Raw genomic sequence first — 18544 nt, forward strand, 5'->3', positions numbered from 1 at the left:
TTGTATTTTTTACTACACAGGGTCCGCTACCTAACACATGTTGTCATTTTTGGCTAATGGTATGGCAACAACAAACCAAAGCAGTTGTCATGTTGAACAGGATTGTTGAAAAAGAATCGGTAAGTGACATTAGGCACAAAATTGTAAAATAAACCGCACAATTTTAATACAGTTGAGCAATGCTTGATAGTTACGTTAGAAGAACTAACAGATGTTCTCACTGGTGTGCAGTATAATGTGTATTTAATATGACAGTGAAGTGTGGGAGCTAAGACATACAGTTCAGTTTGATGAAAATAGCATCTAACAAACCTACATCCAGAAGGGTGAAAGTAGCATTCTGTGAAAGGATGTACAAATAGAACTGGTGAGGAGTAGAGGCAGTGCAAGATGTTCCCAGGACAAAATGGAAGGTGGGAAAAAGTATCTTTAGATTGATTCTTCTGAATGTAATGGAGTAGTGTATCTGTTATAGAGAGATGTTAGCTGTAACAATGAAGGCAGACTGCTGCCCAAGAGCTTTTGAATTGATCTAGTTAGTTATTTTTGGTTCTTTAGAACCACAGAATACACAAATCTTCTATTAAGATGCAGTTTTTCTGCTACGGTGCCTAAAAGCGTTGCAGATTTTTGTTATAAATGCATGTCATTTGAGGGTTATGTTTTTTATACAGTGCAGATTTGTGAAAAAGATTTGACTGGTTTGTTAAAAAGTCACCTATTTTCTTGTGCAAAAAATTTCCTATAGAAAGTTTGAGTGCAGAGCAAGAGGAATACAAGACAAGAATAGTTTTGCATTGGTTTGTTAGTTCGTTCTTTTGTTTAACTAGAACCTTCCAGCATTCTGTTTCACTAGAACCTTCCAGTATTCAGCAAGCATGGGTAGAACTGGGTGTGATAGATGACTTCTGTAAATGTGCAGGTGTGCAAGTCAGAAACAAAAGGGGGAAATGCTGAAATAGCTGAGGAGAGATCTCAGTTCCCTGTAGAGAACTGGAGGGGGGAGAGGGAAGGCTTAAGATGTATCTCAAAGCTTGTTAGCCATGTGATGGAAGAAAGCATAAACACATAAAACTGGATGCCTAATAGCCACTGAAACAGTTGTAGTAACTTAACTGTAAACATTATGGACTTCAGGAATTCCTCAAAGTGGGAGCAGGTGCTTGAGTCTTCTGTACTGAACAGTATGGGCGCAGAATCTGCACATGCAAAGCCTAAGATACCAGGATATTTAACAAGGTTTTTCTTTTTTCTCTTCTTTTTCTTTTAAAAAAAATCCATTAGGTGAAGTGTGCACAATACTGGCCAACCAAAAAAGAAGACGTTATGACATTCAATGAAACAGGATTCCGTGTGAGACTGGTGTCTGAAGACGTCAAATCCTATTACACAGTGCATCTGCTGCAATTAGAAAATATCAACGTAAGCTTTGCTCAGTCTGTACAGCTCCTGTTCATGGGCTTAAGCGTGTCATGAGAACAACTTAGCGTGATGTCACTTCAGGTTTGAGTGAGCTTTTACACTGGAAATTTTAATGCACTTTGCTTCTGAGAATGTTGAAGATGTTTGTGTGGAAATAAGCAGGTGATTTAGACCTCAGTCTATACATTAGGAGAGATAACATCTTTGGCATTTGTGTACTTGTATTTTCCATTTGGCAGTACCTTAACATGCTGAATTCTAAATGATGGTAGTGGTGATTCGAAGAGAAGCTGTAAGAATTAACTTATGGGAGGAGCGCAAGAGTGGAAAATTCTGATTTCCTTTAAATATCAGATACCTGACTGAGTAATTACTGATTTTGTACTGGAACTTAAGTTTTCTATGTAATTTAGTCCAGCCGTCTTAAGTTTTTTGGGGGAGGAGTGATTACCACCTGTAGGTCAGTAACTTTATCTTCTCTTGCTCCACCTCCCCTTTTGCTCCAGAGGACCAACCACCCTTTACTCTTAAAAATTAAGCACGTTGACAGTTTGACCAAGTTAAGCTCAAAATAATTGTTTCTGGCCTGAGCTTGGGTTGGAATTTACTGCTTCTGATTCAGAGTGGAAGACAGGATTGAAGAGCTCATCTGTTTGTTCCAGCTATGTCTTGTAAGATGTTCTCTCTTCCCATAAATCTTGCCTTATTTTAATTGAAAGTGCTAGTATGGCAAGTTTTCAAGGTCATCTTTGTCAGAGAACTTTGGAAAGGAAAGCTTGAAGATGTTCTGCATGTTGTTGTATACAACTATTGATACATTTGTTCCCAAATATTTGCATTTATAGTAACTGTTGATGGTATTCTGAGATAGTATTTGTTAATTCATAACCTCCCTCATGAGATCAACATGATAAAACTTGGCAGGTTGTTGCTTGGTCTTCTCCATGTTAGAAAAGCTTTATGAAATATTGTCCTGCTGACCTGTAGAATTTCTCTTTAGTAGTTTGTTTATTGACAGCAAAGGCAAAAGAAATATGAGTAATGCTGGCTAGCTAGTGCCTGAAAAAGAACAATTCTGCCTTTTGGAAAGCTGAGGCAAGTTTTCCTAACTACAAAAAAGGCTTCTTCGTGTAATTGTTTGGCTGATATTGGCCCTTACTTTTAAACTTCCTATTTTCAAAGGTTACTATTTTCTTTACATGTTTATGTTTGAACATAACATTAACTGCAAAATGCAGAAATGCCTCAGGGAACAGCACAATGTATACTTTAGTAGACTTTTGTGTTGGAGCTATTGAGGACTTAAATTTCTGGGTTTGTTTTGGACCAGCAGTGCAGGTCTGTCAGCACTGTACAGAGTTTCTTCTATGTCATTGTCCTGGTTTAAGATGGCAAACCCAAGACAGTCATATAAATCAGTTTCGCAAATACCAATCTTTCTGTAATGAATTTTTATTTTATATCTCTAGCACTCTGGTAAGGCTCCATGAATATTAACTCCAACACATAATTTTTGTGGAAGAAGCAAAACATACTTGGTTACTCAAGCAAAAAAAGCTGCATAGTTTCTAGTCTAACACTGTCAATGTTACATGCAGCCTTTTGTAAGAATTTGATAATTATACCATAAAAGTTGTGGGAACTGACTATTCGCAGTAACTTGAAATGTGAGCTTAACTGTGTTTATGTAAGTTATTCTGCAGGGGCCTTTGGTGGAGGCAGAGTGTAAGACATTTAGCCACTCAATGCCTGGAATATAGGGTGACTCATGAACAAAATATACTCTGAATGCCAGGAATACTTGAAATTTAGTATTTCCTTGAAAACAGGGAGAACCAAGGTTGTCTTTATAATGCAAGCATTCTGAGCTCAATTGTCTTACTGCAGCAAATCTCTTTAAGAGATAAACAAAATATGGGTACATGAAGAGTAAAGTGTTTATGTTGTTACCAATGAAACAACCTCTGAGTACTTGGTTGGTGGTTGGTTTTGTTGCTTATGTTAAAGATTACTTAAAGATGGGATTTCGGTCTGTTCTTTTTCAGGGTTGTATCAAGGTGTTTGTTGGTTTGATTTTTTCTTTTATATCTTTTCTAGGAAAATTTTGGCTTTGGGGCTAGCACAGAGACAATGGTGTTTATTGGTATCTTTCCAAAAGTTTTGAAAAGATACCTAATGTTCTTTGTTTTGCTGGTGAACATTTTAAAATTTCCTTATCTTTCTGCCTGACCCAGTCTGTATTTTAGAATACAGATATTTGAAGCTGCTTTTCCACCATCGTTCACTTTGTATCTTCATGGGTTTGGTGGTATTAGTTGTCAGCTTTTCTGAAAGTTGAGTGCTGCTTTCTACTGTAATAGCTCACATATCAGAACTGTCCCTTAATAGAGACTTACTATGAAGGCTTCCACCAACCAGTGCCTCTTGGAAAATAAAGAAGGAAGATAATGTGCTCATGTTAAAATTTATAATAATTTATGAGTGAAGCTGTTGAATGGCTGTGGTTTGATGCAAAGTCTCTCAGCTTATTGGAGAAGTGATAGCCAGGTGAACGAGAGCCTGTTAAATCTATAAAATTACCTTTGCAAAATGCTGCAGGAGAATTGTTAGATACTGACATCTAACTTGGGAAAGACTCCACCTTGTGTTGAATATATGTTTTTATACTTTATTTTTGCTTTTAGCTTATTTATTCCTTAACGTCACAACTTTTTGTATTGGTCTTCAGAAAGAAAGAAACTTTGTTTTCAGTAATTTCAGGTACAGAGGAATTCAGACAAACTATGCAAGGGCAAATGAGCATCAGATCTTCAGGGAAAACAGGGATTGCTTGGATAATGAAATGGAGCAGTGGAATTTGATATTGCAGAAGGAACCTTCCTGAATGTATCTCAGCCTGGGTTTCTGGAAGTAAGAATACAGCAGTAGAAAGAGAGGTTTGCGAAGAAAATACTTGTTGGTGGAGAAAGGACTAGGAGAAATGAACTAAATTTGATTTGACAACTGATGGTGTGATACTTTAGAGTAAGGACCATTAATAAATCTCTAGTGGAATCTGGAGTCCTCCACAAATAGCAAATATTTGGAAAAACCCATTAATAAAATGGATTCTCAACTTAGTACCAAGCTTCTGTGTGGCTGTGACTGTCAGATTAAGGTAATGCAAGGCTGCTTAGCGACCCTTACTAGCTGATCCTGTGGATGAACCAGAATGTTTCTGATAATTATTTGGCCTCCTTATCCTCAAGGCCATTTTTATTTAAATTTTGGAAAACCTTTTGGCCATCGTGAATGAGCAAATAGAGGAGACTCTGGTAGAAGTTGATTTATGATTTTGAATTTCAGTTTGTAAAATATTGCCATTATAGGATGCCTTTTCATTTTTATATGATCAAATTAGTTGTCAATGAACTTAAGGCATGTTCATTAAATATGGAACCACTGTATGGTTATAGGTGTTTTGTATCTCCATATATTTGACCATTTCAGTAGCTGTTTGATTATGGCTTTTATTAGCAGTGTGTGAAACTTGACAGACCAGCATTGTTGTGTTATCTCCTGTTTTACTTGACCCTGAAGGCACCAACTTAACCTTTGAGCATTTTGGTAGTGTTTTATTCATGTTCAAACTCTCATGTGACTGAACAACCTGAAGTTACTCTGAAGATTTTTGCTCCTTTTTGTTTTGAGTGATTGGATAGTCACTGTAAAAAGGTTATGGCAAGGCTTGTTTTGCTGGAAGTTAATCCAGTGGCATATAGCCAGTGGGATATTCCTTTTGTGCTCAAGTCCTCATGTGGATCTCTGTAACTTAGAGCTTGTCCTTTGATCATCCTTTGATTATACTGTTGATGTTTCCAGCATTCAGTGCAGAGCTGTGCAGTCTGGTGTCTGCTTTGCAAGTTCATCAAGTTTAGCTATCTTGATTATTTATGGAAAGCTTATCCCAGTAGTTCATAAAACTTCCACAGATGGAGTAATTTAAAACCAAAATGGTAGTTTAAGTTTTGTCCCATGGTCATTCAAGGATATTTTTTTTTTGGTAGTTAGTTTTAGGGAATAAATCTTGGAAAATTGCATTGTGGTTACCACAGAACTAGCTGGTTTTCAGTTACCATGCAGAAATATATAATATTTCTATGTTACATCCCTTGTATATTACATATAAAATTTTATAGCACTGCCTGAGTCTTGGAAGTCATGGGATTTTTATTTGAAAAGATTAGCTAGTTTCCTGGTAACACTTCAAATTATATCAGTTGTTATTTAAATTTGACTTTTTGTCCCTCAAGAGTTGTGAATCAAAAAGCCAGACCTCTTCTCGTAACAGTCCCATGTCACTTCATGGAAGTGCTGCATGGCTCAGTGACTGGGAGTTGTTTAAGAAAGGGTGGTACAGATCCTCACAAAGGCAGTGTTTCAGCTGTACAGCTTGGCTGCCAAGCACCACTTGAAAGAGCCATTCTGTTTAAGAGAGCAGTGTGGGAGGTTTGAGATACTCAAATGGGATTTGGCTGTAGGATTAGAGACAGTGGATTCAAAGATGACCAGCTGGTTCCAGTGCCTTGCAATGGGACTCTTGTAGAGAGATGAAGAGACTAGGTATTTCTAGAATGAGCTGAAGGGATGGAAAATCATGGGATGGATAAAGCCTCCATACAAGAAAGGAAGGAAAAATGTAGTTCTGTGGGTCAGAGCAGAGTGACATGTACAACAGCACTGTTTCATCTCTCTTTTAGAAATAACTATTTCAGATTAGTGCATAAGTAGGGTCACACTTAGCCATACTTTGTTCTTTTTCTTTAGGGAGAAGATGCCAGTGCTTGTTATGAATGGCATTGGGGTAAAAAAACCCACAAAAGAACCCCCTCCAACCAAACAAAAGCCCATACAAACAAACCCCACGGGTCACCTTTTTTGAAGTGACAGAAAAAGGCATTTTTACCTTGAGGTGTAAGGGATGCTTTCAGAATGTTGAAGTAGAGAGTATCAATTGCTACCTACAGAGACCATCCAGATTCACCAGAAACAACTTCAGCCATTACTTAGCATGTGCATTTAGCTCACCTCTCTAGTTTTTTCCTTAGTTTTGTTTCTAGTGATGAATTGTTTTTCTTAGAAATGGAGGAAATTGCTTAAGTGTTACTTCCAGATTTCTTATAAAAATGTGCCTCCTTCATAATTTTTAAACAGGCCATTCAGTTCATGTGTGAGTTAACTTACTACTTGAAAAACTAGGTACAGAAGAGCAGTAGGAGAGCAAATGCAAACTTTTTAATGCTTTGCTCCAGACAAGGGGAAGTCCCAGTATATTTATACAATTTTGGGCCTGATACTCCTTTTTCCCCCTATGAAATCTTAACAGAAACTTGTTTTCCCAGTATCGTAGATCACACTTTTTTGTCCTTGTTGAGCACCTAGCCAAAAGACAAAATATTTCTGGAAGATTGCTGTGCATCTGAGAGTGACTGGATTCATGTTAATATCCAGTGTTTTCTGTGAAATATTGGCAGTCTTGCAGTATTGGGCATTGAAGGCAAAAGACAAGTTGGGAGACTTATTTTTGTTACTGCAGAAACCATGAAATGGATTCTTTTAGTTTCACAAAGAAATTTCATAACTTGTCTCATAAGTAGTAGAAACAGACTGAGCAGATAAAGAAGAATACAATTTATTTTATTTCATGGCAATATTTTACTGTTGCTGAAGAACAAGAATAGCTTTTCTGGAATACATTGATTTTAAATCCTTTTGTGTTCAAACTTTGTCAAGGTTATGTAGATGTCAGTGTATGTGAAAAATTAAATAACTTAAATAATAAATTATAGGTGAATTAATTAAAAATGAAATAACTGAATTAATAAATTTTAAAAAGTAACCGAACATGTATAAAATTCCTGAGCTAAAATCAGAATTACCATGGCAAGGAGCAGCATTTAACAGCAGGTCTGAAGTGAGTTCCATAAAAATGTGATCCAGATTTCATATACATACTCTGTTGCTGTCATTTCAGTACTTGCAGTTAGATGGTTGTGTTAGGATAGGAGCTCTAACAGAGTGGTTCTAAAGCAGCTGTATGGTTTTGGGAATCCCCCTTTTCTACTTAAAAAAGATAGAAGATGTCCAGCAGAAGTCTTGCTAGACATCCTGCTGTATGGGTTTTATAGCCTTTTCCAGGAAGGAACGCTTCCTGCTGCTCTCAGTAATGTGGTTAGTATAAAGGAGATGTAATACCTCTTGGCATTAAAACTTGCTTGAAGCAAGAGTGCAGAGTGTGTACAATGCTGACATGGGTTTTTTCAGTCATGTTAATTCTAGCTGTCTAGTAACTGCTGTCAGACATTGAACTGCATTATTGGTAGACAAAGACAGACATTTGGGAGTAAATAGTAAAACAAACCAAACATAATATTGGAAGTTTGAGAAGAAAAAGAGGGGGAAAAAAAACCCCACGTGTGGTAATAATTGCAAAGGAGAAAATTACCAACTCAGATAAAACTGCTTCAGTGTGCACTGTTGGTTGTCATCCAGCTTGAAGCGAGTTACTGGGTTGTTTGTCTTAATGGGAGGTTTAAAATAGAAAAGAGCTGTTGATTGAGCTTGGGGGAATGGACACTAACTGAGCCAGAGGAATCCTTTCTAGTTCTAGTGTTTATTTGTTTTCACTTCTAGAGTGGGGAGTCCAGGATGATCTCTCATTTTCATTATACTACATGGCCAGACTTTGGAGTTCCCGAATCCCCAGCTTCATTCCTGAACTTCCTGTTTAAAGTCAGAGAATCTGGTTCACTGAGTCCGGAGCACGGACCTGCAGTCGTTCACTGCAGTGCGGGAATAGGACGTTCCGGCACATTTTCATTAGTAGATACTTGTCTTGTTCTGGTAAGTGTTTGCATTTTCTCTGTCACCCCTTCCCTTCTACTGATACCCTGCCAACCTTCCCAATATGGGCTTTTTGGTCAGAAGGCTATAAAAACATTGAAGTTAATGACATTCCAGTGGAAACTTAAATTAAGACATCATACTTTTTTTTTTTTCTTCACGTATTTTGATGGCAAAACCACAGCTCTTGAAATGCATTTACAAATTCCTCTTGAAGTACCCCAGGACAATTATATATTCTCAAAGCTTCCTGGAAAGTAAACATTCTTTTCCTTTTACATAAGATGTGCTTAGAAAAGGTTGAGGATTGATTGTTTTTTCCATATGAAAAAAGCTTGTGAATATATATTGAGATGATTGAATCTGTAAGTCTTTTTCTCCAGAGCCTTTTTTAAGCATGCAGAAAATTGTTATTGTTATCTGAACTAGGATGAGAACTTAGGCATGCTCCTAATTCTCCTGCAGTGTGTAATGGAGGGTTGTGCAGAATTTCCCCTGCTGTGCAGCCCTCTGGGTAATGGGGCTTGGCAGCCTGTTCCAGTGCCACATGGATGTATAGATTGTTTGCTTATAGTGAACTGTATCATCTATAATTGCTCATGACATGAGCGAACCATGAATGTTAAATAATATTTTAAATAAATCAGGATTTTTGTTGGACTTGAAAGTCCAAGCACAGAGTTTTCTCTTTGTGCTTAGTAATAGTGACAAGGACAGCACAGGTTTAAGTGAAATAATTTCAACTGAATTACAAGAGACACATTTTCTGGTTTGGTTCGATCCTCTCTACTTACTTTTTTTTTTTTTTTTTTTTTTACTTCAGTTTCTCTTTGGTTTATTGCATTTTGAAAAGCATAGAGGTATATTTTGATGGTAATGTACTTCAGAAACACCCTGTGAATGTAATGTGGGGACAAGCATGTGCATTGCTTGGGTTTGGGGCTCTGCTTTAAATAAGGAAACTTCTGCCATAGTCAGTCAGTCTGAATTGCTGTTCTATTCAGAAGCAGTAGGAAATATTACTTTACAGCTCTGATTCTTACAGTCCTATTTCAAATTCCAAATACAAGTCTAAATAAAATTGAGCATTATCTATATGTCTTAATTTTAAGACTTAATGTTAGGGTACAGTTTATTTGTTTAATACATTGTCCTTGATTTGTTCATAGTAAGTTTTCAATAGATGGTTTGCATTTTTCCTTCAAAAACAAATTAGAAATCATTTGAGATGTTAATCTTTCTTATAACTAATAGAAGCATAATGTGGACAAATTAGATTTTAGATTGAATTTTATGATTAATTTTTACTTGTAATTATTATTATATACCATTGACACTTTCAATGTAACTTGCTTTACAGATGGAGAAGAAAGACCCATTTTCTGTAGATATTAAGAAGGTATTACTGGATATGAGAAAATATCGAATGGGACTTATTCAGACTCCTGATCAACTAAGGTTTTCATATATGGCTGTAATAGAAGGAGCAAAATTTATAATGGGGGATTCAACTATACAGGTAAATGTCTAGCTCCATGTATTTGAAGAGCAGATTGCAACAGTAGTTAAAAATAAGCTCCAGATTATTTTAAAATATGCAATTTTGTGAGATCTAAATGATTAACCTTTTTCAGTAGATGCCTAGGAGGTATCAAAGGGTATCTGTTCAGTGCCTTCTATCAAACTAAACTTTTGATCCTGTATATACGTCCCCTCTTAGATAAAATATGAAAATAATTTGTCTGTCCAAATGTTTAAAGAAAAAAATGGTTCAATTGACATTTTCAATACCAAAAAGGGAAGGTAATGCCCAGTATCACTCTGAAGATAGCAAGGATCTGTTTTAGAATTTCTTTGCTATTTTCCTAGCAGATAAGTTGCCTGATGCTACAGAAAATATTTATTGGTAAAGTTGCCTTGTTGCTTCATAGCCTTTAAAATTTGTGTTACAGTTAGTACAATCTAGCCAAGTATAATGATTTTGGATGCAAAGAGATTACCAAATCACACTGTTTTATCGGTGCAGCTTGCAGACATAACAGCTTACAGCTTTAAGTGGCTAGCCTGGGTGGGAGGGAGAAATGGGAGAGAGGCTTTGAAACACATTTAATTCTGCTTTCATATGCTAGGGCTCTTTTATTTTGTTGATTTCTTGAAATCATGAATAGAGCAGATAAGCTAAAACACATTTCTTTGTGGTATTGGTAGTGGTCTGATTCTTCCCTTTGACAAATGTTTCTTGACTTGCTGTGTAAATAAAGAAATTATTTTACACTACTGCTAATCAACACCTAGATAGTGTGCTGCTGGTCTGGTACCTGTGCCATACGTCAAGAAGACTTCATGATTCATTCTAATGCTTACAGCAGTTTAGTCTCTTCATTTGGTGGAAGCTGTTTCTGGTGGTATGAGGTATTCTGTCTAGTAATATTTTTCTGCTTTGAGTTTTTTTAAAAGCCATGCTCCAAAGTGAGCAGCTCTGGTTCCAATACTTACCCATCTAGATCACAGGATTTCTTACTTCTGGATACAAGGGAGCATTGTCAAGTCAGAATACTGCTTGTCATGTTCAAGTGTGTTATTTATTCATAGTTAGAGAATGTCTAGGAAGGCACACTTCTCATTTGTTCTCTTTTTCTTGTTACGATTGTTCAGATGATCTTCCTTAAATCAGTGTTTCCTGCAGTGCAAGGCATTTGTCCTGATGCTTCTCTCTTTAGACCTTGGCATTATGTACAGAAAATCAATTGGCAGTGCTCAGAAAAGCACATTTCTCTTTCAAGGTCAGCTAGGTCATTTTTATTCCATGAGGAATGGTTGACTCTTCAGAGTGTGAGAGGTGTTCACTTCTCTCTGCTACTGGTGGAGAGGGCCTGAAGTTATTGAATGCCTCTCTTATTTAACATTAGCCAATATTCATCTCTGATATCTCCTTGAATTTTGGAAGGCAGTAAACTGTGCAAACACAACATTAGATTTTAATGGAGGAGTCAGTTCATTGTTAAAACTCATTTTGCCAGCAGTCCATTTATAAGTAGCTGATTTTTTATATCACTTTGAGTTTGATATTTAGTTTAGGCCAGCAGTCTTGAAATCATTCCATGGACAGGAGTCTATTGCTTGGTTTGAGAAGATTCAATTTTCTGTTCATCTACTTTATCACAGACTTCTAAAAGTAACTGATTTTTTTTCCTACAAGGTATTCTATGTCTCTGTGGGCACTGGCTGATTTGTGTGAGAAAAGTGATTATTTTTTAGGGCTGATTCTTTTCCTTCCTGTGCACTTTCTAGGCTTCTGCATGAAATTTTATTGTAGCAATTAGTTCTTCAGACTATTTATCATTAGGATAGAGGTCTAGCAAAACAGGTTTACATCCAATTTCTTTTTTTATTCCATCTTATTTCAGATTACTTCTCAAAACAAGATGAATAACTGTTTTATGATGCTGCAGATCTCTGGGCTAACGGGCCACTAAGTGAAATAGTAGGCCATGACTCTGGCATAGATAACTCTTTGTTAAATTTTCCCAGTTCTCTCTTTTTAGGCAGTTCTTGTATACAAGGTCCTGCTGTATTTTGAAGCCATAAAAGGTAATAGCACAGCACAGGCCTGTAGCAAGTAGAGGGAGATGGGAAGTGCAGGACAGTGCAGGATTTTATAGGGCACAATGCTTCTTAATTGTGGAGCTGCTGTGGACAGTACAAACCCTGAAGGTAGAGGCCTCATGCCTTTGCAGCGACACCATCCTGGAAAAATAGGAAAAAGGATCATTGATGGCTGTGGGAGAAGACACATCTTGACCTAACTTTTTTTCTTCATCTGGCAAATTTTTTTCTTGATCTGGTAGTTCCTTTAATCTACTTCTGTGACTGTTGTTCTGGAAGACATCTTGGCAAGGGGGCCCTTTAATATTAGGGGAATGTTTGAAATGTGTTCTGTTTGTTTTCAGGAACGGTGGAAGGAGCTCTCTAAGGAGGACCAAGCGCCAAGTTCCGAGCAGTCTCCTCCACGCCCAACCAAAATAACCACAGAGAAATACAATGGGAACAGCGTAGGCCTGGAGAACAATGATCAGATGGAGAAAATAAACACTGACCTGTCCACTAAGGTTCAAGATATCGTAGATGGGAACATTGAAAAGTAGGCAAGATAATGAAACTTCAAAAGGCAGATACACTCTCTCAAAAGGCTGAATTATTGGGCTGCTTTGCTTATTGTAAAAACATTCAAGATCTTCCTGCAGTAGCAAGGGAGAACAGGCAGTATTTGACTGTCTTATTTAATGATTTTAAAAATACCACCTCAATGATTCCTAGTGGTTTGGTTTTATTATTCAGAAGTCAAGAGAAGAAAAGCAAGTGTCTCTAACTGAAGCAGCTAGACCTCACACTTTGAAAGCATTTTCTTAACAGATTCAGTGAACTCCATTGTGAAGTGTGAATGAGGTCCTAAAATTGTCCAGTATTTCATACTGATTTTTAAATACAATGCTGACCTATGTTTCAAAAATTACATGGTTCCTCAGAAACACAAAGGTTTTATCACATACCACTTTCTGTGTCGTGGTTGAAATTGTATCTCTGGAGCCATGTATTACCCTCTGTTCATGTTAAATCTGCCTGCTGTGAGTAGGTTCCTGTGGTTTAGCCGTGTCAGGTGAATTTGCCTTTCCCTCAGGAGTGTTGATGCCTCAGCTGGGAGGCACGGTGTCACTTGGGCCTTTCCACATGTGGGTTGCCACATGTTGATCCATGGCCAGAAACTGGGCCAGGGCTGTGCTAAGCTGAGCCATGTGGTGCACAGAAGGAGGCAGGGTGTGTCCCAAAGGGCTGCAGCCTGAGATGAGACACAGCAGTTCAGCGTAGATAGGCTGGAATTGCAAAATAACAGTTAATGCTGTTATAATAACAGCTAATATAACAGCTCTTATAAAAACAGCTAAATAAATGCCCCCATGAGTTTCTTCCTGTGTCTTCATGAGTGTTTTGAGAGAGAATGACAGCAATTCTGTAGTTGTTTGAAGGAGCCCCTCACAAGAAGGGGTGAGGCTATGGGGTTGTGTGTTAGAAGTCAATCAAAGTTGGTTTTTGTGTCAGTTATGCTGTCTTAGAGATTTCGAGGGCACTTTTGGAGACACAAATTACAAGGTTGTCCTGCTAGTGTAACGCACAGAACTCGGTTTATGGTGTGTCCTGTATCAGGATCTGGTTTGCATCCTGAGATGAGTACCCTTAATACTGCATGCAGCTGTGAGTAGGGGTTGGAGTCAGTGTATCATTGAGGCTGCTGTGAACTCTGCAGTGGAGGCACCCGTGTAAATACTGGGACACTTGCACGTGGTACCTGGCACTGCATATAAAGGCAGCCTCCACACAAAACATCTCAGTCACCAAATGGGGCACAGACAGGGGTGAAAGACTCAGCTCAGATAATTTAACTAATTCTGTTCTCTGTCAGACTCGTAGATGAAGTACCACATACATCTTTACGTCTGTCATGTACTTATTTGTGGGGCTTCGCTATCTGAAACTCTCTACAAGGTGGTTAAAAATAATAAAAGATTGCTTGGTTTGGATTTTTTATACCGCTGCTATATGCTGCTGCTGGGTTAACTATTGGGAGTGTTGGAAAGAGGTTTGTTTTAATATTATAATAGCCTTTTTTCCTGTTCTTCAGTGTAAGAGTCACCTTTTTTTCCTTTTAAGTTCTGTCCGAAAACGACTGCGGGAGGATAGAAGAGCGCAAACAGCACAGAAGCTGCAGCAGATGAAGCAGAAGCTAAATGAGACTGAAAGAAAAAGAAAAAGGTGGTTATACTGGAAACCTATTCTCACTAAGATTGGGTTTGGTACACTGTTTTTAGTTGGTGCTTATTTTTGCTGGAAAATGTATTTTCAAGAACATTCCTTGTAAGTGAACAGTAAGTGTGGCTGCTCCAACAGCTGATTTTGCTGGAAGGTAATGAGTAGGGGTGGGATTTTAAGCATAAACTCCTTATTCCTGGAATGGGTACAGACTGTTACAGACAATAGAGAAGTGATGTAAACTTGATCTCATGTTGACATCTCAGGACTTTCCACTGCAGGTACTTAGAAAAATGAACCGCTGCCCCCCACAGAATTGATGATTTTTGTTTAATATGAGCAGGTACAAACTTGCTGCAACTGTTTATACACTTTTTAAAACGGTGTTCTACCAGATCTTGAACAAATGCTGAACCATGGAGGTTTAGCTACTGAAGGCTATCTGGATTTAAATTTACATGCCTGACATAAGCAATAAACAGTGTTGTATCATTTACATTATTAATGCAAAGAAGTTATCCTTAAATATGTGTACTGTGTAATGTACTAGTGACATGAACATAAACATTTTATATTCTTACGACCTAGGATAAATATATTTTATAATTGCATATTTAATCTTTTTGTAGTTCACTGTACTTTTAAAAGCTCAGTTTGTACAAATTTCTGACCAAAAGAATTTCATTTTGAAACGAAATGTAATTATAATTTGTGCATGAAAAGAATAGTGCAACCATTCCCCACATTTGACTCTCCAGTTTGAAATGAGCAGCTAGGGGTCTGATGAAGCACTTGCCAATTTCTACTCTGTTAATTTGCATTCCTTATTTATTTTTTGTAGTTTTCATTATTTAAGACTTGGAATTTTTTTTAAGGCTTTTGAGAATTTAGCCCCCACTGAAAGTCATACTGTTGATTAATGTATTCAGACTTCAGCTATTGTTTGAAGGCCAACATTGTTCAAGTTCTGACATTCCATTAAATGTAAAACATAATGTTTTGTGTGTCTATAGATTTTAATTGCTAGAACGAATAAAATTAATTCACCAGTAATAGTTGTAGGAAACACATCAAAGGAAATGGTAGTTGAACTTCCAAGGGTGGCTCTAATAGAAAAGAAATGTTGGTAGTGTTCTGCCATACCCAGTGTTTTCAGTTGTATGAGCCACTTTAGTAGTTTCAGAAAGTCTAGAACTGCTTTTCAGGTTTCCCAGCACTGTTTTAGATGTGCTAGTAAAACACTTTAAGGACTAATATTTTGGGAGTATCTGTGCTACAGCCCCTTTAAAATTATTGAGCACTCCCTTTCCATTACTTGAGTAGTAACACTTCCTAAATAGTAATCCAACACAAACCACTTTCTGCCCTTTAAATTACCTTTGAATACAGAGATGGTATATGGCTGAATGTAGCTTGTTGTTAAAGCTAGGATTTAGTAATTTGTAGGATTGGATTGTACTTTGAAATGGGAGTTTTATTTATTCAAGCATTGCCTTGTTGGGTAACTTCAGAGAAGTTAAGTTTTCGCCTTCCGTTTTCTAAGCTTGGTTGTTTTATGTTGGGTGTGGGGTCCTGGGGGTTTTCTTCCACTCCCCTCCTCCATTTTGTAAAGCACTTCTTGGATTTATTGCTTAAAAATACTCAAAAGAGCTGGATGATTATTTGTTCCTTATTCAAAGGAATTGACTTCAAAGCTTTCTACGTCCAGACTTGGTAGTCACATACGAGGCATGGGGTCCAATTCCTCTGACATTTACTACACCAAGCTAAGTACAGTTTACTCTTTAAAATTCTCATTTCACAATAGCTAATATTATTCTGGACCACGCTGTTTGTATAGTAAACAAATGCTGAAGGGTCCAGATGAGCAAAACAAATGTAGTTTTGTGGAGCACTGGATTTGGGAAGTTGTGCGTCAGTAGAACAAGACAGTTTGTTCCATGGCATTGCTGACCAACTGTGCAGCTCAAATAGCAGAATGACTGCTGGGACAGCTAACTGCTGGGACATAGCACAGGCAGGCAGCTCATGTATTTTAAGACATTTCACAATTTTTACAATCACAGTAACTTTTAGCCAGCAAGAAGACTGTCAAAAGATTTTTTTTTCCTTTAAATTGAGAATAGGTTTTTCAGTATCAGCTGTAACTGATAGTAGGTGTAAATGTATGTGCCTTATAAAGATATTTTGGTTATGGAAAAATACATGGAATGTAATTTAAATGCTTTTGTAACAGAAATATTCCAGATTTTATTCTAGATACTTAAAAGCAGCTAAGGAAAAAGTGCAGGCAAAACTTGGACTGATACCACACTGTTATTTATTGCCCTTCTTTTGGCATGAGGAGGATTTCCTGGGCTACCAGTATCCTACAGGCACTGAGCTCTAACTGCAGCTTGTCAAGTTGTCGCTTGATTTTTTTTTTCCTGATTCCATCTTCTAAATTCTGGCTTTTCAGTTTTCTTGATCCTGAGTAAGCATTCCTCAGTTCAGGGTGGGGCAGGGCAGGGGGCAGCCAATTCAGATCACCTCATACTCTGTTACCTTCTTGATGCAATAAAGCAGGACTTGCACATTCAGCAGTTGTTCTGTAAAAGTTGGGTTCTGTGATTGCAAGTACCTTGGGAGTCTTAAATGTTAATAATTTAAGGAGGATGAACCAGTACAAGCCTTGGACAAAACTTTTGAACAGTGAATTGTTTATGGTAGTCTGAGAATAGGAAGAAAAATCAAATGATTGGTTTCTTTTTACATTCCAGGAAATAATTTGGATAAAAATCTTCTTTCTGGTCCATCACTAATCCTTAAAACCCAAAATCTAGAGGATTGTTTTCCTTGATGCACACTAAGCCCTTTGTTATTCTGGAGGCTTTAAATTTGCAGCATTTTTGCACAGCTTGGATGTTAAATAGGAACAAATTTGGGCCAAAATGAAGAACTGTCAATCCCAGTCATCTCTATCATAGGAAATGCTTAAAGGGTGAAATTGAAGGACATGCCTTCTGACCCCTTTTCTCTCCCCATGCCTGAGTTCTGGCAAACTGCTGCCTGGTCCCACGCTACTTCTAAAATGTAGTTGGGCTCGATTCCAAATTGCTTTTGGTTTGGTTGGTGTTGGTTTTCCTCCTCTTCTCTGGAAATGCATCAGTCAAAATATTTGATGCATAGTGGGCATCTCTGATTAAACATTTGGCTCTCAGATGAACACTTGTGTACAAATCACGCACGTTTTCATAAAGAAATACCTAGCAAACATTTGGACCTCCAGTGCAAGGGGTTTGCAAGATTGGAATTAATCCTCTAGGTTTCTAGGTTTCCTGTTTGTGTTCTTGGTGCAGGGACAGTCCCCTTAGTGACGGTACATCTGTATTTTCTTTGAAATGTATTAAGTAAAATAATTTAATTCAGTGTGAAATAGCAATTTGGAAAAAAAACCTCTGGATTTGTTATGGAAGTGAGATGTTGCCAGTGAAATGTGGCTTATTCTGTTAAACCTCGAGTAATATGGTTTACTGACATCAGTTTATGTCCCCCTGAAAAGGGAAGAGGCGTAAATGTGTATGCATATATGTGTGACTGGATCATGCAGGCGATTAAAAAGCCTGGTTAGCTTTATGTTTAATGAATGTAAACCAAATTATTTAGTTTGCTGTTTGGCATTATAGTAAAACCTGAGACACTTGAGGACTGCACGAGAAACTAAATTAACAATGACAAAAGAGGAAGTCTTCTGCAGGGCCAAGTGGCTTAAGCTAGAGGACGGTATTTGCAAAGGTGACGTGACATACAGTAGTCTTCCTGGGCCTTTTTGTTTGCCCCCAAAGTTTTAAGTCAGTCTTTCATTTTTATGTACAAAAAATAAACGTGTTCAAAATTGCATCTCTGTCTGAGTCTTTATTTAATTGGAAGGATAAATACTTGGAAGCCCTCTCTCAATGTGTCATACCTGGTGGAGGAAAGCTGCTTTATGAATCAGTGTAGTGCTTGCAGAACTCAAATGCATTTTACTTGTAGTAGCTCGGGTGTGTGGTGCTGTGAACACCAAAGTCTCTTTCTGTAGATTCGGAGTAGAGCCTTCCCTTGCCTAAAAACAAAATGTCCAGTGTTGGGGTGTTTTTCTCACTACAGGAAATCTATGCCTAGAAATAGTTACTTTTGAGCCGCTGTAGCACGATTGGCCTCCAAAGCTGTGGGAGGTGATGTGTTTTGAGATGCAGCCTGCCATAGTCCCTCTGAGGCCCAAGGAGACCTCTGCAGTGCTTGTGGTTACATGTGTGAGGAAGTGGTTTGCTGGACTGAGACCTGTACTTGAAGCTCTCCAGCAGGGATGTGCCTTACACTGTAACGTGGAAATACCTTCTGGAAAAGCAACGGCTTTCCAAGAGTACTTGCTCAGAGGGAGTAGTTGCTCCAGGGAACTCATGAGAAGCTGTTT

The 18544-nt window shown here is 37.8% G+C and overlaps 1 protein-coding gene across 2 annotated transcripts in view; it reads left to right on the forward strand.

Moving 5' to 3' along the window:
• PTPN2 (protein tyrosine phosphatase non-receptor type 2) overlaps nt 1-18544 on the forward strand; it is a 30123-nt gene that overhangs the window by 11098 nt on the left and 481 nt on the right. The window contains exons 4-9 of one of the 2 annotated variants that reach the window (XM_030971558.1): nt 21-119; nt 1285-1422; nt 8095-8304; nt 9665-9823; nt 12255-12445; nt 14011-14112. In XM_030971558.1, the coding sequence (XP_030827418.1) occupies nt 21-119; nt 1285-1422; nt 8095-8304; nt 9665-9823; nt 12255-12445; nt 14011-14112 (899 nt within the window). Of the gene's footprint in view, nt 1-20; nt 120-1284; nt 1423-8094; nt 8305-9664; nt 9824-12254; nt 12446-14010; nt 17987-18544 lie in introns of those variants that run through there. The other variant, XM_030971557.1, reaches the window with a different exon arrangement.

The sequence above is a fragment of the Camarhynchus parvulus genome, chromosome 2 (assembly GCF_901933205.1).
Source record: "Camarhynchus parvulus chromosome 2, STF_HiC, whole genome shotgun sequence".
NCBI classification, from domain to species: domain Eukaryota; kingdom Metazoa; phylum Chordata; class Aves; order Passeriformes; family Thraupidae; genus Camarhynchus; species Camarhynchus parvulus.